The sequence below is a fragment of the Galendromus occidentalis genome, unplaced genomic scaffold (genome assembly GCF_000255335.2).
Source record: "Galendromus occidentalis unplaced genomic scaffold, Mocc_1.1 scf7180000076319, whole genome shotgun sequence".
Classification (NCBI taxonomy): Eukaryota; Metazoa; Arthropoda; class Arachnida; order Mesostigmata; family Phytoseiidae; genus Galendromus; species Galendromus occidentalis.
The window spans coordinates 800996-821937 of NW_003804308.1; the positions used below are offsets into that span (position 1 = coordinate 800996).

The 20942-nt window shown below is 51.8% G+C and overlaps 1 protein-coding gene across 1 annotated transcript; it reads left to right on the forward strand.

The window, feature by feature from the left end:
* Window positions 1-211: 211 nt before the first annotated feature.
* LOC100897616 (synaptosomal-associated protein 25) lies at window positions 212-19931 on the forward strand. Its single transcript, XM_018641830.1, has 7 exons — window positions 212-449; window positions 9413-9454; window positions 12673-12721; window positions 16118-16235; window positions 17282-17410; window positions 17838-17982; window positions 19022-19931. Exons 1-7 carry the CDS (start codon window positions 318-320, stop codon window positions 19085-19087), a joined length of 681 nt encoding a protein of 226 aa, XP_018497346.1. The 5' UTR covers window positions 212-317; the 3' UTR covers window positions 19088-19931.
* Window positions 19932-20942: the final 1011 nt, after the last annotated feature.

A 20942-nucleotide genomic window follows, 5' to 3' on the forward strand; every position in this document is an offset into this window, starting at 1 on the left:
GTTTAACGAGCGAAGGTCTAAGAAGGAAACGAAGGCGGAAGAATAAAACGAACCGGAGAAAATCCGAAGTCTCACTGTTTATCGTCGCTCCAGCATTTTCTGCGACAAGCGAATTCACCTGAACGAGTGATATCCAAATCACGACGATCACTCTCGAGCAACGAACCCCGACCCTTGCACCGAGGGTAGGATCAGTTACCAGGGAGGTCTGTTTACTGAACGGGCTTATCGTTCGAGCCAAGTGTTGAGCATCAGCCCGTGGCTGAGTCATCAGCTTTAAAATTTGTGGTACATCAACGGCGGAATAAACCAGCAACATGTTTGGCGGTCTCGGTAAAAAAGAGCCGGAGCCAGAGCCGGAGGATGAGGCGACTCAGCTCCGGAACATGAAGCCGGATGACATGTCCGGAGAACAACTCCAACAACGCATAGCGAATGGAGCTCAAGACGTAAGTTCCTCTTGCCGTAGTGGAAAATTGCCTCAATCACGAGGGTGGTTCTCCGTCGCGTTTGAGGATCATTCCCTCATGTAGATGCCTCAGCATCGATAGAAGATTTTCAGAGAGTGAAGGCGCGACGCTCATCAAGAAAACCCAATGATGCTCAAGTTGCTTCATCTCTCGCGGCCGGCTCAGGACGGACTCAGACATAGAGAAACGAGGGAAACGAGACGAGCCGCTGTCTGAATCGGAGACACTTCGCGGTACTAGCTGAATGGAATGAGTGCGTGCATGGATGCGACTCGTTAATCGCGTCATCATGATGAGTGAGCCCCAGCTGCTTGAGGTGACCGTTCGCCAAGCTGAGTTATGAAACGTCCTCTGATTGAAGTGTTTGCAGGCCGGGCCGCGCCGAGATACTCTGCGAGATTGGTCCTCGCCGATATGGGGGTCATTAGCGATCCGTCGATGTCCTGTCATCAAAATGCATTCATGCTGCATAGATCGTGGGCAAACGAGCGAATCTTCGACGAGGAAGACATGGATTTCTCCGAAGAGAAAAGCGGGCAGGACTCAGAAAGAGAATAATCCAATCGCGACCGCGGTGAATTAGGTAATGGTCCAGACCGGCTGAGCTCGTAGGCTGGCCGGGGCAACGGACGAAATCCTTCATTAGAACACCGCCGCCAACGAAGGTCGTCGCGGAGCACACGTGCGGAGAAAATGCAAATGTTTTTCGCATAGCGCATTTGCCGAGCGAAGGGAAAGACAGCAAACGATGGAATCGTCGACGTCTGTCCCGACTGTTGTGGGAGACGTCCTCTGGCGTTGCTGTAGTCGGGCGCTTTCGTGAGAATCTCGGTCAGATAACAAAACCCATTTCCCTCGTATGCCCACTTAAATTCCGACAGATCTCTCCCAGAGCGTGCCTCGGATCCAAACCAGACCTGATTTTCTCATGGGTGGGATTTTCTTCGAATCTGAATAGTTCATACTGAATTCCACTGGTCACAGAGAAATGGGATGAGCGCTGAATATCTGCCCAGGACTCGGAGTCTATCCAAAAACCGGCCCAAACCTACGGAGGTGGGAACTTTTAGTCTGGTAAAGACTCCGTCCGAGCCAACCCCGATTGGGGGCACCGTGCTTCGGAAGTGGAGTCATCCTCCCAACGCTCGTAAACGGAGATCGCGAGGGCCTCGCAGAATTTCGACCGCGACCTCGAATACCTCCATCACTCGCGTCATCTCATGACCTCATGGGCTCTCCCGGCAACCTTCCGACTCAGGCCATGTCGAGCCTGAGACATCCTTACCTGTGGGAGTCTGCAGAGCCATGGCAGAGCCAGCCACAAAATAGCATCGTGCTTGCATCCCGTACGGTTGGAGGGAGGTATGATTAAAGTTTATACGGCTTCCACCCGGCAATGACGTGACGGTTATTACGTTGCCGCCAACTTCACGTCCAGGCCGCCAGCAGCCGACCGGTGGTCTGTGATTTTTCCGACAGAAGGAAATTGACTCTGTCTGGTCCATATTACCGACCCGTGATTCCTTTGAGTGAGACACAGACTATAAGTTCCATTGTATAAGTGAATACAATGATATCCAGCCTTTTCCTCAACCATCGTAGAGAGTGACAGTGTGGCAATTCATTGTCGGAAGCCAGGACCTTATAGACTTTTGGCATAAGGCATAAGGCCTTGATGCTCTGACAGATACCTTCATATGGATCTGAGTCCCTTATAGTAGAACGATACATGCATGGAGTCCAGAATGGCCTTCTTCTCGCGTCTTTAAATTATCGGAATGGACAGACGGGAAACTCCATCTCCTCTCTGTCACGGGGAGCTGTCACTAAATCTGGCGATCCGACAGCGAGGAGCGGACGTGTTTCATTACCGTCGCGTCATCCGGCAGACGGGAGCGGGGAGTTTTAGGGGAGAAATTCTTGGAACGGAAAAAGCGCTCTCCTCTCCGGAGATTTTTCTGCAGTACGTGCTCGATTGCTCTTGCAGATGCTTCCCCTGTGAGGATGCTCAGACCAGTGCCCGGGTCTCCTGAGACTCAGACAGATTAAGAAAATTATTTTCACACTCGCGGACCGGGTACACATCATGATTGGTTTCTCCGTTTGCGGTCCCGGTGCTTTTCCCTGGTCCCTGGAGCTTTTCAAGTTGTGACAAGCTTGCCCGCTATCATTCTCCTCAGCGAGTGGCTCTTCTAGTCTTTCTTCGACTCGAAGCAATTCTCTTTCGATGGACCTGGCTCACGCAATGTTGATCGGTAGCTACTTCGTACTTGGTGGGCTGTCCCGATCCTTTCTCGATGGATATATTTATCTTCAGGGAGCGAACCATGATTCACCGGGGAGGGCGAACTTGCTTTGAAAAATTCAGAGTTCGTCTTGTGAAACCTTCGATCCGGGGGAATCCGAGTTCAATGAGTTTATTATCTTCGAGATTTCAAGCGAGCTATGGATTCCCCGCCTGGGAGCCCGGTCGGACAGAAGGACTTGTGGATTCATTTATTTTTCGACGTTTCTGATTCAATGGAGACCGGCTCCGACTCGACTGCTCCCCTAATGACTCAGCAGCGGAGGCTCGCGCCTCGACCTGTTGGGTAGGGGACCGAGGAGGGAGTCCGCCGCGATTCGTGCTGTGCGTGATGAATGGAGACCTTCACATGCTATACTCTATTTCACCGTGGACCCGGATCGAGAAGTATTCGAGGTATCCCAGGATACAGAGACATTCGTCACACCCTCGGCTGGGTTCATTTGTCTTGGAGAAGCGGCGCTAGATGCATCGGAGGAATAGCATTCTCGTCTAAAGAGTTATTGTATTGGCTTCTCGTAGGCGTAGCAATCGATAGGATCAGACTGAATATTTCGATATCGTCACGAGCGTCGAGGTTGGAAGGGAATTCATCTCTCGGCCTCGCAAACATCGGCATCGATGGCCTCCTCCGAGGACAGGAGAGATTTCTCTCATGGTGATTAGTACCCTGCGAGTCGGAAACTCCCATGATCACGAAACATACAGGAAAATAACAGGATTCATGATTCCTGGCATTATTTCGGGCGAATTTCGGATACGCTCCGGCCAATCGTCCAGCCACTAGTACCTGGCATCCCTCGGTTTCTTTGAGCCGGTGTTTGCCGACTCAGTCGCTTCCTTCGAATAATATGGAGCCGCCCATTGAGTAGAATCATGCAATAGTTGTCAGTTTTTCGATCATCATCGCCATCATTGTCAGGAGAGCAATTAGCAGGCAGGGGTGGTCGCCCCAGAATACTCGCTCCGAGTTCTTCTCGCCGCTCGGACGGGAACTTCCCGGAAGTGTCAGCGGGAAAGATGGCATGATGATGCGACGACGAGGACGACGACTGACAATCAAGAGCAATCCTTTCTTCCTTCGCTGTGCCGGCAGGAGCGAAGCCCTCGACACACAGCGGCAGCTCCGGGAATAGAGAACCGTCATTTTTATCGCTCGACTAGAGAGCAAAGCTGAGCCCTTTTCCGCATGCAGAGCCGTCCGTACAGACTGTTGTACCACAGACCGTGCCACGCTCCGGTGGGAGGGTCAAGGTCAGTCTAGGAGACTGGCTCTCGGGGGTTGTCCAAAATGATTGCATGAAATCGCTCTTCAGAACTTTGTGCCCCTTTCGCGGACACGATGATCGCGATAAGACCAGCCCACTGTGGTGGTTGGATGGAGCCTCGAGAATCCTAACGCGCGGTAGTTCGCGATCGCTCCCGCGATCAAAATGATAGAAACGCAAAAATCTACCTCGATGGGGTCGAGGAATCGATCCGAGGTTCCCTACCGAGCGAGACGCCATGCGAGCGGACTCATGCTGCTGATTATTATCGAGCTCAGAGAGAAAAACTTACATTGGGCTCTCGCGTGAAAATCACAGCGAGATGAAACTCTGTGCGCGAGAACTCAGGCGGTAAACTCGGTCGAATCTGTCAATGGAAAATCCCCACGAACGTGGTTTCGACTATCGACGGGAACTACAGCAGCCTCCCACGAGCTCCTTCGAACAGCAACAGAATACGGAATCGATCGAAACCCGGCCGAACGCTCCGCTGCATCGACACAGCAAGCAAATTACTTTTAATATGAAGCCTCGTTCCGTAGGAATTCCTTCCGAAGTACCTTATTCCAGCCGGGTGCCGCCCAAATGAGGGCTTGCGCTACCCTCCTCGAGTGGAATTTTCCTCTCCCTCAAAAGTAACCCCTATCCCACGATGACCTTTCACGTCGGTGGTCCGTTTGGAAGAAAAGCCCCCGCTATTCTACTCTTGCATTCGCTGCGTGGCCTTGCCGCTTAGTTCGATGTGCTTTAGGAATCCCTCGGGGTTATCCGACGCAGGAGCTCCCCCTAGTGTTTTTCTATCAACACCGACTAGTGAGCTGGAACGCCTTGCTAACACTCAGGAATCCTCGTGGGAGTCGCCAGAATCCATTGGATAGATGCTGATGCTCCGAAGTGCCGAAGAGCTTCTCGTTCGCCCCGTTTACGGTAGTTTCCAGAACGATTGAATGATCAATGGCCCGAAAAACTCCGATCTCCGCACAGGGCTCAAAAGGGATTCTTCCGCTTGGACGGAGAGAATCTTCACCTTCATTCAGAGAAGTTTCCATCCATCTCCTCATTAGAATTGACGACCTGTCCTTCGGTATCCGGAGCTCGTCGCCCGAGATGTCATCCCGAACCCAAGCCGAAATAATACTCTCCAAGTGCGGTACTTTCTCACCTCCTACTGTTGAGGAGGCGACTCGAGAATAAATTCCTATCTAGACCCGGATTCTCGCGTCGGCGAATTTCGACCACAACGTGATCGGGCGAGATCAGTATCCATCCCATGCTGAAAGTTTCGGACGCTGGACTTGGAGATGGACTTCAAGGATGATAGTCAGAGAAACGAGTCGGAGGGAATACTTGCTATGGCATCCGGGCAGTAGGCATCCTCCGGACAAGCTTTGTCGGCCGAATCGACAGGCCGCCACGCTGAAGCACAGCCGACAATCGTGACCTCTTCCAAGGACAACTAAAAATAGGAGCTTCTAGCAGCCGGCTTGTAGACAGCTTTGAACCATTCGGATGAGTTTGTAAAATCGGGAAAGCGGAGAGCGAACTTCCTCCGGAGATTTTATCGGAAGGAACCATTACGAGCAAGTTCCTCGCACGTCTCAAGGTTCCCAACCTGCCTTAATTCCGACAAAGAGCGAGACCTCGAGACCCTTATATGTGCATATGTTCCGTGATTTCTCTTTGGTCGGATTGCCGTTCTGCGGAACATTGCCGAACGAGCTCCGCATGGAGAAGGTGGGGAGATTGGACAGAGACATTTTCGAGCGAGCATTCAAAAGGATCACCGCAAATCCAACTATGCTCAGGTCATTTGTAAGGAATAGGGAAAAATAAGGATGAGTCTCCTCTCCGGTCGAGAGTTCCGTTCTGAAGTCGACGACAGACGAGGGTTCGAGATCGATCCCAGAAAATTTTAGCATTGTAAGACCCGTATATCGTAATTTCCCAAAGCTCCCCCTCACGCTTTCCCCTCCCCCTCGAAGAGATAGTTCCCCTTGCGGCACTATATGTCTGAGCGCCTGTGGAGATCTTGTCCATCGACGGCACTCTCTTAGCCTCGAGGAGTGTTGCTCGGCAACCTGATAGAGCACCTTTGGATCGAGTGGAGGTTGGAAGTAATGACCCGACTTTTCCCATCATTATCACTTCGGCATCCATGTCCACAAAGTTCGCCGGCTCGTTGAGCCTCCGCCTCGAGGTGGACAAAGACCGATCGCTAGAAGGTCTGGATAAGTCGGAAGCTTCTCACTAATCGAAGCTAGAGAACCGTTCTCCGGGAGAATCGCCGCGATCGACCCGCGCCTTCCACTGTATACCGTTGTCCCATAGGATGCCCCTGCTGTAATCCAAGCCTTACGAGAATCTTGAATGGACAGCACGGTGCTGTCGTCGGACAGGGCTCCCCTCGACAGATGTATATGCTCTATCGATGGACAGTCCGACCTAGTTTTTTCGCTTCTTTCGTTGGATTGCACCCACAGGAGCAGTCGACTGGATGGCCGTTGAGGCTCGACACAGCTCTTTGATTGCTCTGAGATCGCTTCGGGCAGAAGAGAAGATGGGAGCTCCTCGATGAGCTCGCTCAAATTTCGATGTTCGAGGGAGCGAACTTTTATGTCGATACTGTGCTGGGAAATGTCTGGCCACGCGGATGCGGATGAAGCCTTGCGAGGGGGGGACATTCACCTTCATATGACAGGGATGAAGCGAGGGGCTAGAGCGTTACCCGTGAGCTTGACGAACGTCGGCAATCGGAGGGAAGCGAGTTTTTTCCTCTTTTGTCGGGCCCTCCCCTCTTGTACGGAACCAAGGAGTTGAGCAACGGAACCAGGACACGAGAGCTCATCATGATATATGATTGAATGACACAAAAGGAGTTTTTTAGTCTTTAAGAGTCCCGTGGCCGCGGATCCATGGAATTATCCCAAAGTTCCACTCAAGCTCCCGCTGCGTTCATGAAGTTTCAGAACCGCATCTTGCCGGAGCGATTGACAACGTGCGCCGCATGCATGGGATTTCGACCCACGGAGTCTGAAGCCGGACGTCGATTGGGCGCTCTAGAGGAAGTTGGGGAGAAAAGGACGGGCTAATATTCGAAGGGACTTGTGTTGGATCCCGTTGGGCAGGAGCAGGAAATGTCCTAAGCCCAGGGCAGCATAGAGTCCCGAGTCTTGATGCTAGACTCTTTGACGTCAGAGCTTTCTCATGTCTTCACTTAATTGGGTTGCTTGCTCACTCGCAGGCTAGGCCGCTTGATTTACAGTCTGGCTGTCAGGCTGCGGTGGTGACTGTTTTCTCAATGAGAGGCGTGAGACGTCATGCTATCAGGAGTGAGGACGCCTCCTAGGCTGGGTCAGAGCGAGGGTGAGGCACACTGGCCAAGAGACACAGAGCATGGAATTTCCCGAGCCTTTCTCTTCCCCTCATGGATGCCTAATACAATTTGGGAGATGAATACGGAGCGCCTTGGGGGAACGTGATCTCTCAAGTATCGTTCGGATGAGGGAACGAAGAGGGAAGCAATGATTCGAGCCCAATCGATGCGTCGCATGGCGATCGTTTCCGACTACGCAGAGCTCTTTCCCCCGGCCGTGCTCCCTCGAAACGAGAATGGATAGACATAGTGAGTGTTCTGCGGATTCGGTGGAAGCCAACGTGCTGGAATGGACCTGGCTTGTCAGCAATGGATGCACTGCTAACTTTCTCAGAGGGGGTTTTCTCAGACGGGCGCTCGGGAGGCGGAGGAAGCCGGGTGGGCACCCGCGAGTACCGACAAGCTCCGTCTCTCGTCCGAAGGCGTTTTCTGATCTGGGCTCAAACTTGTTGGACTCGAGAGCTCACCGTGTCAAAAAAATCGGTTTTCACATTGCGCATAGAAAGCTCGGCCCCGGGAACGCGGAGTTTTTCGAGCACGGGAGCAGCTGGATCCGCTAGAAAAAGACCGACACTGAGGTCGTGCAGACTTACAGACTCCCACAGAGAATGCATTCTCGAAAGTCGCGTCTCAAGAACGATCGGAATAATAAATCGCGGCTGGCGCGAACAGTCGTCATCACGTTCGAGAGGAGAATGTAGGTACTCGTTTTCTGTTCCGCACATCCGGTTCGTAGACTTGGGGATTCCCCCACGACTCCCCTGACGTTTTCGCTCCCCTTCCTCCAAGCTATAAGCTGGCGGCAAACTCTGCGGGAGCTTTCAATTCGGGATTACTCGGGGCCCCAGCAAAAGAAGTACCCAACTCCTATTCAGGTAGTCTCGTCGAGGTAGAATCCTTCCGATTCCATTGACTTGGAACAGAGACGCAAGCAGCTCTGCTCTGGAGCAATGCCAAGCGAGGCATGACGTTTCGAGTTTGCGGTTCCTATTCGAGTATATTTACTCGATCACCCTTCAGAGGTCTATCTCCGGCTGGAGAGAGCATTGCTGGTTTCCTGCTGAACGGAGCGATGCCTAAATTGACTTCTTCCTAATCATAGGAGGCAGAGCTCACGTTAGATTTCTCCTGCGAATCGATCTCTCGGCCGATTGGAAACTCCCCCGACTCACCGGGGCAATCGCTCCCATCGCCGTTCCGGGTCCCGTCTACCGTCTGGTGAAAAGAGAAGCGAAGAACAGACCCCTCAAAGAATTCCGGCATTGCGGATTACCGACGAGAAGCTCCCGCTGTCCTGCATGCTTTTTCAACCGAATTTCGGAAAGGGAAATTGGATCAGTTTCATCAGATGCTGCTCGAGGCAGTGTATTCTCCACCCGGTCTCCGGCTCGACGTTATCGGAGCGTATTCCTGGTCCTCGACAAGAGGACGCTGTATGTCAAAGTTTCGGAGTTTTTTGGCAACGGAACATCCACAGCCGGCTCCCCTCAAAAGAGCTTCACAATCGCGTGAAATGATCGGAGGAGCGGAATCGACATTCCATCCAATGTTTCGCACGTTCCTGGAGGGATTAGTTTTTGGAGCTGGGTTCGCCCTGCAAAATTTTCCTTAGCCGCATTAGCATTTCGATAACTTCTGAAAACAGTGTCGAAGGGAAGCTATCGACGATGGAATATCTGCATTGTAATATCCAAGGAGATGTTCACGACTGCGGATGGATCGGAGGGCGAATGGAATAGATATGGGTATACTTATCCGATATCTTCTCCCTGGACGATAGAACCAGACGCTGAGGATCTTCCGCAGACCGCACACTTCCGGTCATCTCAAGGGAACCACAGCTGCCCTTCTAGCGATCGCTCCCGAACGAATCTCGAGTGAAATAAGCGTCCGACGGAGAAACTCTGGCATTAGCTCGTACCCCAGATCTCAATCGACGAACTTTTCCGAGCCCGATCTCGTCATCCTGAGTCTAACTTCGTGTTTTTCTTTGCAGTCTCTCGAGTCGACACGGCGCATGCTCGCACTATGCGACGAGGTGAGTCTCGGAAAAATATCTAATCAATACAAGTCCTAATTAGTAGTTGCCCTCAGGGACATTAAGTAGTGGGGAAAAATCAGGGAAGATATTAGCTCTCGAAAGAAGCAGTTATTACAAGCTGCTGCTGCTGCCGCTGCTCCCTCTCCTTCACGAAGAGATTCTAGAGAAAGAGCAACAATCCAGCCCTATGCAGATTGCTCATTACGAAGATATCAGCCCTGCCAGACTCCACAATCGGAACGCGTTTAGATATTCCTGCTTCGGCTCATGAAATCGTCACGAGCTCCGATCTAAACGATGTCCATGCGAGGACAGCGTCGCTGACTAGTTATTCCAGGATCTACTCGAGAGAGCGGCATCTGATGCGGTCAGATTGGAACGAGTGCGGGATTTCGTTCGAGGACGCCTGATCGGGACTCCGACAATGATTATTCTGACCACACGTAAACTCGTTGCGTGGTCTCATCCGTTCGGCTGAAGTGCTCCCCCCGTATATTCAAGACTTGGCAGGCGGTCTCGCTCGGATTCGAAGTCCCATTGTTGGAGGGCTCCTTATACAAACGATTGCTGGACACGCTCGATCGAGGGGTGGTCGTAGTGAGGAAATGGTCGAGCGCCATCGAAATCCGCCGACATTTGAAACAGATCGAAGCTGTACGCTGGGGGAAGAAGTCCCGGGATTTCAAATCATGTTCGCCTCCGGACTAGAGCTATTGTTTCGCCCGCCTTAGACTGGCGCTCAGACTTCTGGATGAGTGAGGGAGTCGGGAGCTAGGCGGAGGGAATGGACCATTGACCGCTATGTCTGACTAGGAAATTCCGAAGGAAATCCCTGAATTGTTTGTGCTCTTTCGCACCTCTTGAATTCGTTTCCCCAGGACACATAGGAGGTACCCAGCCATACCCGAGAGCATTCCCCACCAGCAGTGAGCCACTCTTTGATGAGATGCTTCCCGAAGCTCATTTACATACCTCGGCTTCTGGGGCAAGCTCCATATCTCTCTCCGTTCGTCAGGCTTGAAAGCCTATTTATGCTGAATTTCTATCAGACTCCTTCTCGCTGCCACCAGCGTAAGCATCGTATCGTGTAGGATCCGAACTTTTTGCCGTAGCAACCGAGTGAGATCTCAGGGCTCTTCGCTGGGCGCAGATACAGGATTTGCAGCTGCGGAGAGTCCGCTCAGATAACTCTCACTCAGAGAGGATTCTCCAAAGATTTCCGATGCTAGAGGTTTTGGTTTTTTCCCGAGCGGATGATCGGAAACGAATTATTTCCCGGTGGCGCTTGGAAATCCCCCGGATGCCCGATCCATGGCGAATCGGAAATATGCTCCATGACATGAAGCCATGAGAGGTATCAGCCGGCGAACAAACGGGATGTGTGGGATCCAGGTTCCAGAAGCGGGGAAGCCTTAAAGCTGAAACTTTCCGTACTTACCGCTGGTCATGAATCCTTTAGCATCCGGTGCGGGCGGGAGCGCGAGCGCCCGGAGGAGGAGATTGCTTCGAATCGAAGGGGCATCTCCGATTCCCGAATTTCCGAAGACTGTGCTGAGATACAGCAGAACGTTTCGCTTGCCTCGACAAATAAGTCACAGGAGTACCGACTGTGGGAGACAAGATAATTTCTCCCAAATCGGATCTCGGAAAAACCGAGGTCCTGCTGATGGAACCTCGAGCCTCGGTGCGCTTCCCTGTCGAAAGTCATTCGAATGTGAGCTGGTCTCAGACAGCTCGAGAGCCTGCTGTCTGCGATAGTTGGGATTCCTTTATTTTGTGATAGATTATAATCTTAATAATTATTAAGAGATGCGCTCGGGGAGTCTTGCGTAGGATGAACGAATGACTCTGGTCATCAGATCTCTTTGTCAGATGGTCCTGACTTCGCTTAGCTTTATGCGAGTCGTTTACCTTGACCCATGGCCCCAATTTCCCCACTTTTCCTCTATATGGGTGTCGCGTGGAGTGAGTCTGACCAGATTAATCCTGTTGCTACGTTAGACGGGGAGCCGGGGGCGAACATGGTCAGGAAGGAGCCTTGATGCAATCGACCGCATAATAGGCGAACCCCTTCCTCGCACATACGATGGTCGAGCGGGAGCAAGGTTCTCAGCAGCGGCTTTCGTCGAATATTTCCGTCAGGGAGGGTTCGAACCTCGCTCCCGGCGAAAAGAGCAGGTCGCAGTCGTAATATGTACAGTCGGGCACTTCTATTAGCGGGATCTGTCCTCAGAGGCTCTTCCGCTTTTCCAATATCTCGGTGCATTTCTTTTGCTGAGTGCCGGGGACGTTGAAATTCGGCTGTGAGGCCGGTCCGAAAAGCAGAAGAATTCTTGAGCCATCTCGGCTCTATCGGAAAGAGACTCGAGTAAACTCTGGTTCTGCAAGGTGAGTCCTTGATGACCCATGATGAAATATTCCACTTCTCAACCGAGAACTTCCTGCAGATGCAGACCAAGAGCCTCTCCGAGCCTCATCGCTCATTGATGGCCGGGGGGTTATCGGGGAGGCTGTTCCAGCCCCTTGCGTTGGTGAGAGCGGCTATCACCCATTGTTTCGGGTCAGACTGGTCGATTTCTCCCGGATAATATCTTATGAACGAACATTGTCGATTCCTGGTTTCCGTGGTATTCCTCGAGAAGGCCTCGGATTCGGATAGTGATCCCTCAGCTTCCCCGAGGTTTCAAGGGGTAATTCTCGCCGAAATCTTCACCTGAGCCGGCATGGCGAGAATCGTCTTGCCCCGCCCAGCTCTATGCTCGCTTCGCTGGCTGTGATATCTCTTCATCTTTCCGTATTGTTTTCGTTCCATGTTGTAGCTCAGCGCTTCTCTTTAGCTCGTAAATCCATTAGGTTTTATGCTAGAGCAGCCATCGTCGCACTCCCTCCGGAATAGAGATGGGTGTCTGTGCGGAGCTCGACACCGGAAGAACTCCGAGTTCATCATGCAGCGACCCGGCAGTGTCGCGAAGCTCCTTTCCTTCGTGTCACCCATTGCCGAATTTTCGATCTCGAGGACACTGCCTGAATTCGGGACGTCAGAACCTCGGGGCAGTTTATCACATATACCTTTTAATTCAGATAGGGTTCTCGACGGAAGCATTCCGATGAATTCCTCAGCGGCCGTCTGCTCATCCGGTCGTGGATATGCTGGATTCTGACGAGAATTCCCGGAGAACTGTCTTGATACTAATCCTACCCTCACTAATTTCCAGAGCAAAGAAGCCGGCATTCGAACACTTGTGGCTCTCGACGAACAAGGAGGTGAGTTTGAGTTATTTCCAGGGAATTCAGAGGGAACTGCGGAAACATCCCGCTATGAGTCGTGACCGCGAGCAATTCTTCTAGTCTGACGCCGCGCCGCCGCTAGTGCCGTTTTCTCCATCTGGTGGCGGGGCGGATGTCAGGGTTTCCGTGACGGCTCCCTCCAGGAACGAATTCGCCTTACAACAAAGGAATACGAGCATCGACGGATTTCTCTTCCAGTCGAGAACGGTTCAATGACATCTGTTTTGCTCAGAGCCTGAGATTGGAACAACTCGCCAGAATTCCGCGCCTGACGTGGGAGGCCGTATGAGAGTGTTCCTGGAAACATGAAACTCGTGTCAGGTGTTCAAAGTACTTTCCCTTCGGATCCCTTCGGCTCCCGTTTTCGACGTGGGATCGAAGCTCTGGACCGCTTTCCTGGGGTTCTGTCATGAGCAGAACGACAGCCAATCCCGATTCGGCCTCAAGTTGGGGTCGCTCCTCTCATCGGTCACCAACAGTCCGCACAGGTCGACGCTGTGAGCTGTCGCGACCCGCTTATGGAAGCTCTGATTCTTCCACAATATTTAATCCGAGGAGAATGTGTTCGTATTCCGGAATAATTCACCGTGATCTGCTTTGATTCTGCATGCAGAACTCACCCGACAACGTAACTCGGACCTCCAACAGAGGCTTGCCACTAGAGCTTGAATTCTCGTGTTGGGACATAGGACATAGGCAATCCTTCAGAAGCGAGAAGTATTGGACCGAGACGAACGCGAAGCTCCACATGAGCAAAGAGTTGGAGCATCCCCGGAATCCTCGAATAGATCACTTTTTCGGATAGGATGCAGATCTCAGTCGTATCCTCGCACCGTGTTTCGAGGCTCCAAAATTTAGGACTTCCTCTCGCTTTCAGGCTCGGTAGGAGCTGAATAGAGTCGAAGATGAATTCCTGGTTTGAGCGAGGACAGACTTCACATTTGTTTCTACCTGACCGACGTGAGCGCCAGACATCCTCAGAATTTCAAAACTGACGGGACAACGACGGTTCCAATCGTTGACGGAAGTTTCGGCAAATTCTGGCTCATAAGACGCGACGCTTGCGCCGCGCCGTCGCTCGGACTGCCCATTGGTCTATATGGGAATGGTCCCACTCGAGAGATCACTCACTGATTTCTGACTTGTGTGCTCATAAATAGCTCGCTGCCGTTATCAAAGCAGCCCATTTGCACCTGAATGGGAATTTTCATTCACGGAGAATCCCGCACTCTGAGAACTACTCGTGGGCGGAACCATCTTCTGCGTGGGCAGGAGGTGATCTTGGTCCACAGAGAACGGCCTCCGACAGGCAGCTGAGTTTGCTCGTTTTTTCTCGAGGATCCGTGTACTTCAAACCTCGTTTGCAAGAGAGGGGATTGTGCAGCCGGATCCGAATTTCATGAGGATTTCCGGAGTTTTCCTCCCTCACGTTCGACTAACATCCGAGGCTATCTCCACTTGATAGGTATACATATTTCGGTTTAGGGGAGGGATTTTAGGCGCGAACCGTCCGCGCGAAACCGTCTACTGCTAGCGGCCCTGATTTGGGCGGATGCGTCGATCGCTGCTCTGATTCAGGCAGCTGCTTCTCTACGATTCGATTCGAGACGCTCTCGATCACCCAGCGTGGGTTATGGAAATTCTGTTGCAGGTACACGAAATACGCGTGAATCATTCTCGGCTCCGGAGCGGAGCAGCGAGGATAGGGGTCTCCATCCTCGTTCCGCGCGGCTCTGTGGTCGCCGTATGTTGTTCCGGGAGCTTCCGAGCCTTCACGCTTCATCTCGCGATGATTCCCCAGACCCATTTGTCTCGGTCACAGAGCTTGATTTGGAAAAAACAAGAAATACTCTGCAGCCATCATCCAAAGAACCTGTAGCAGCTCGATGCTGCCCACAAGAATTACTTTCCATTATTCACTAGGGATGATTTACGTCGCTCGAAGCCACGTCGGATGAATTCCGCAAATATGGGTCCAGCTGCGAAGTTCTCCCGGCATCACCGAGATTTCCTGTTCGGGCACCGAGCGCGCGGAGCTATGTCTTCGGGGAGGAAGCTTCTCATGATTCTTCAGCCGGACGTTCAGCCACGCGTTTGCGTGTCGCCGGTTCCAATTCCTCTCATCCAATGCGTGAGGCCATGCTGAGCGCCGACTCCGCGTGAGAACAGGTGTTGCGATACTTCATGTGGGCGAGGCTCCCGCGCTCCGGTAGGATTCGAATTTCGCAAGATTTGATTGCCACGCGGTCACAACGGGACCCGCTGGCAAGCGCGATACAGGAACAGATTGCTCACAGCAGCGACCATCCGCTCAAGGACGCCCGGGGGAGATTCTCCACTGATTGTCGCAATCAGGCTGATTATGAGCTTGACTTGCGTACCTCGAGCCGCCATGCAGGCAGCTCCCCTCGAGCTGCTCACTGCTCTCCTCATCGCGAGATGAGTCCTTAGATTTTTCATGAAACCCGAGTGAGCGAGGTCCGTGTCAGTGATCTGTTCAAACAGGACTGTTGAGTTTTCACCCGGGAAATAGCCGAGCAGGAATATCTTGCCAACAAAATTCGAAACATGGCCTCAGGCCGCTTGCTCGACCACGACTTTGGAAGCGGTGCATCTGGTCCGGCGACTTGAGGCAAGGGATGAGGTCCTCGGCGCTTCAATCATAGGGTTTGCTCGGGCCCCGTCGAGAACGTTCAGTTCCTGTGATCCACGGCTTCGCATCAGTCTCATTGCTTCTCTTGAGGGCGGGTGATACCGATCATGTTTCCTCTCGGTGGTCCAAGTCCGCGAGGACTTATCTGTCACAACTTTGACATTCACTCGAATACGTACGATTTCTGATTCTCCGACGGCAGCCCTGGCCGGAGGTTGAACCATAAATCCGTGGAACTCATTCCCGAGGACGGAATGTAGCGTTTGTTCCTCTCCTTCGGAGTAAGCTGTTCGGTGAACTTTTCCGATTGATCGTGTTTCTCCCGGAATTCTTCGATTTGGATTGCGGGCAAAACTCTATCCTCTTCAAGATCGGCTTCAGCCGCTCGAGAACCTTCGAGCAGGGAGGGAATTCTTCCAATAACTCCCGAGGCCCATTTCGAGCCACCCTAAGAATGAAAATGGTACTCGAAGTGATTCGGAGAGGCCCTTGGGACCGCCTCCACCTTATTGAACTGATGGAAGCTCCGTATAGAGGTATTACTCCAATCCATCAACGGGATTGTCAATGTGTCGAACACCGGAAGTGCGATGCGGAATTCTTTTGCGAGTATGACCTCGCCGGGGAATCGAACTGAAACGCAAATAATAAACTCGAGTTGCCGGCGTCCCTGGCAGGAGTAAGTACGGACAAATATGAAGAAATCGCCTTTCTTCCAGAGCAACTCGACCGGATCGAAGAAGATATGGACAAGATCAACGCCGACATGAAGGAAGCCGAGAAAAATTTGACTGGAATGGAAAAATGCTGTGGTATCTGTGTTTGCCCCTGTCAAAAGTGAGTTTGAATTCTTTCCTCTGATTAATCTTGCGGTGCACGTCAAGGTCAGACAAGTCAGCGGGGAGCGAGCGATGGATCGGGTGGGGGCGCAACGGAATCTCAGCGGTTCCGTTCTTCCCCCTCGCGTTCCCGCGGCTGCGATCATTTCGAGGATGAGGTTCATGCGGGAAAGCACGCGGACCTCTCGTGGATATTGTCGAGAAGAAGGATCTCGCCCGAGCTCTGGGTCGACAATGAACTTTCCCTGTCGACGATCGAGATATACCGTGAGACACGTTCCTCCGATTTGAGGCTCACTCAATGGAGTCGGACGCGAGCAACGGTAAAACCGAGCTCAGGACATTACGAGCGAGGAGCGTGCATGCCCGCAATTTCGTAGCGTCGAAAACACTTGGACGTTGCACCAGAGGATGAAAGAGATAGCATTTGCGAAACTTGCGGAGTTCCCCGAGAACGTCGGTCACAACTGAGCTGCCTGTTCTGCGAAACTTTCAGGGCGAACTTTATCATTCTTTGAGAGCAGGCACAGTTGGGAACTAGCTACATGCTTCACGAGAGATGTTCACCTGTGAGGGAATTCACAGACCATCTCTATTCTCCAACTCTGAATAGAACCGAGTGGAGCTCGAAAGCGATATTTTGCCTCGGGCCTCGCCTGTCGGACCGAGTCTAAAATTTGCTCGAAATCAATTGGTGGGGGAAGCTCGCCCGAATCGCAATACCTGCTGACCTTTACGCGAAGTTTTCGAAACGTCATCCGCCTTGTGAAAGAATTCCAGTATCACGAAGAGAATAAACCGTCGCGTCGTTTCGCTGCGACAAACTCCTCTTGAATGAGCGTCGGCTGCATACGTCCGGTTGGGTTTTTCGCAGGGCTTACTCAAATATTATGGCATTATATTTCTCCACACCATCCGAGCTCTGCTTGTGCTCTCGCGGAAGAGTCGGAAGCGGCGCGGTCCAAGACCATCCTATCGAAAGGACGACGGGTCTTTGCTGGTCGATCCCGGTGATTTCATGTGATCTGCATATCTCCTTCCCAGGGGTAAAGAGTTCAAGGAGGATGCCAGCACTTGGAATAAAAACGAGGACGGCAAGGTAGTGAACGGCCAGCCAGCCCGCGTCATGGACGACCGCAATGGAACGGGACCTACTTCAGGATACATCGCCAAGTGAGTGTATCTACGTCAGAAGGTGTTTTTATTCCCTGATTGCTCGGGAGTTCACGACTTAATTAGACGCGACCTTTCCGCCGGGACTCTCGGCGGCCAGGAGGGCTGAGGGGTGGGTTCTCAAGATTTTCAGCTTGTCCGAGAGGGGAGGCGCCGTCCCGCGCAGACTTTCACCTCGAAAGTCGCCGACCTTCGAGTGAACCTTATCGGGGGCTAGTTTGATGGAGGCTGGGTCCTTCAAAAAATGACCGAATCCTGGCTATTCCTAGGACAATCTCTGTTCGCGCACTGGATAAGCTCATGAAAGCGGGAACTACGAATAGATTTCGGATGTATTGATAATCTCGGGAGAAGTCCGAGCCGGGAAGCCGAGGGAGACGGAAAGGAACAATTACATCCTTTTGACGAGCTCTGATCGACCTTCCAGAATAACCAACGACGATAGAGAGAAAGAGATGGAGGATAACATGGGACAAGTGTCGACTATGATCGGCAATCTTCGCAATATGGCTATCGACATGGGAAGCGAGATTGAGTCGCAGAACCACCAGATTGATAGAATAAATCAAAAGGTAAGCGTGATCCCCATCAAAGAATCAGAGCAGGAATGTCGTCACTACGTGTCGTATCATTCACCGTGTCGACAAACCGAGACCTTTGCGTGTATCCTCGTCCTCCTCCCCGTCCGTGGTGCATCTGTATTCGCACACGTCGGCGTCTTCTACGTCGTGCCGTCATTCTCGAACGGAATTATCCGTCTATATGTTTGTCTGTGTACCCCTTCACTAAGCGTGTGTGTCTGTGAGTCCATTCATCCAACCGACCAACCAACTAACCCCAGTTGAAGTCCTCAATCGAATGCATAAGTTCACCTTTACCAGCAACGTATCCTACTACCACCAACAATCTTCTCAGGTGTGGTCTTTCCTCGATCAGAATGGAGCTTGTTCTTTTCACTCTCGCCTGTTTCTGATTATAAATCTCGCTTCGGTTATTCGGGGCTTGGGGTGTTCAAGGAGTTACTTTCCTTCTTCGCATGCTTCCGGTAATCATCGTCTGGCATCTTTCATTGCATGCTCTGACCTTCAACCGGACCGGCCCGTGTGAATGGAGGTTGAAGGTTCATCTATGGCGAAGCGCTTGGTTTTCATTTTGGAACCGAGTTGAAATAATTAGTGCGGTGAAGAGAACGGTGGGGGCCTCTGCTCGGTGTTCTTCCTGAGTTCACTTTCTTCCCATTCCTCCCCTCTGACTAACTCGATGGGACGACCAGCCTACCGTCCCTGAATGGCGTGTGGGTGCCCATTTCACACTCAGGTTGAGTGCATCATGACATCATGACTAATGCTACGGTGTGTCCCCAATGTTGATGTCGTCGTACCCCCGCATCGTACCATGGTCCGTTGGTCATGTGCCTGGAAGATCTGACCATCTTCGTCGGTTCTTCAGTGAGCCGTGCTCTCCGGAGCCTAGGGATCTAGACTTGAAAATCTCCGTAGAGGAATCTATGCTCTCACCTAGCTGTCTGTTCACTGAAAGCTCTGAATTGGAACAGGATCCGCGAGCCGTCGTCGAACCGAGCTAAGAAATATCTTCACTCTTTTTTCATAGGCGGACTCGGTCAATATGAGGGTCAAGGTGGCGCAGGAGAAGACCTCGAAGCTGCTGAGTTCTTAAAGACTCATCTGATATCTACAAGGCCCAAGACCCCTCCGAGACCTTACCCAAGAGAACTTCTTTTCGCAAATTGCCCCGAAACAGACTTGATTCGACCGCCCTCCGCGCAACGCTATATTCAGTTTGAGCTTTTTGGAATGGCATGGCGCAACACTGAAAATCTCACCAACTCAGGACTTGGAATTCCACGACACCGTCGGAAGACAGAAGGATTCGAAAGCGAATCGCTGCCTTGGCGTTCTATCATTGCTCTCCGCAGAGAAATTGAATGATCGGCTCAAGTCAGATATTTCATCAGCGCTCTCAGGGGAAAACCCTCGTTTCTAAATTACGCCCCGATTCGAGATGACCCAGGAGCATGTCTTCGGAATTTAGGGCTAATCTTTCATGGAGAAATTTTCGAGCTCCTCGCTCGCAGACCTCGCTGCAAATAAACTCCCCATTCCTTAATCCATTCGCACGCAGTGTACCGGAAATCGACGAAAAAATGAGAATACCGTGCTCATATTTCGAGTTCCCATCGGTGATCTTCGATCCATGAGACGCGGCATGATCAGAATTCCTGGCTATTCGCGTACCCGCCGCCGTTATACTCTACCCGAGAATTCGCCATTCGGGTGTAATTGTTGAGCTGTTTTTTTTCGGCTTCTTCCGCAAGCCTCAGGAAAGCAATGGGCACGTTCAGAGAGGAAATTATGCAGTTTTCTTAAAATATGCATGTTATCAGGCACCCGATTCGCAGCGTGTGCAGCAGCCGCAGCAGTTTTGAACAATTTCGAATAGCCGGTCGGACTAAGACGGATTTTGTTTCCATGTCGAAAATATTGCAGAGCACTTGGACATAGATTTACGATAGGTGATCCGTACTATACATGTAGCTCACAATCGGATCGTGAGGATTAGACCTAGGAAATACGAGGTGCCCAGTTCCTCCTCGAAATGACAGGGAGAAAAACATTCTGGGATGACAGGGAAAGATGACTTTTATTTTTACCAGCCAGCGATGCCACACGTGACGGTGTTTATGTATGCAGAGTATTGGGAGACAGCAAGAAATTGTTGGAACATATCGTTCTTCTACGAGTTCGTTAATCGAACTGTGCGAACCAACGGCTTTGGTCGCGGTTTCGCCGGGTGTTTTTGCCGGGTCGCTTAGTCGATAAGCTGTCGTCGTCATCGTCGTCGTACTATCGGTGAATACAACGTAGACGGGAAAATATATAGGACGGAGATGTGGGACTTCGGAGCACGCCGTGACCGGGACGCTCCCCCGTTGAGAGGTGCTGAGGGATTCGCTTAGCCAGTCGAGAATCGCAAAAGCTTCGCTGACCCTGATGCATGGTCTTCTGATGGCGGACGCGACGCCTGCGAAGACTGATTACGAACTCAATTATCGAAGCAATAATCTCCTTCTATCGAGAACTTTCTCGCGCATGGAAAGAGAAAACGTTGTCCTGTTTGTTGTGGCGCCCTGTGATGGAGTCCTGAAGTATTTCGGGTGGATTCGTCCTGTTCGTTCACGGCGATCGCGGCTTCTTTATTCCCTCTCTCAAATCATCGTCGTCGTCTCCCCTCGCGGCCTCTCTACGGAGGGTCTATTCGATGAGTTTCGCCAATTAGATAGGGAAAGCGTATGTATGTAGGAGGATAAATCGGGGACGACTACGACTTCGATCGAATATAGCATGAGCGGTTGCGTTCGACGCTGAGTCCCGACGTGTTCGTTTGTGATTTCACGTTGATCGGGTCCTAATTCGAAAATACTGACTGGGACCCTCTATCAAGTTTGAAGGGGAACTGATATTCCCTTTCAACTTATCGAGAATCCAGGCCGCGATCATCAGGCGGGGGAGGG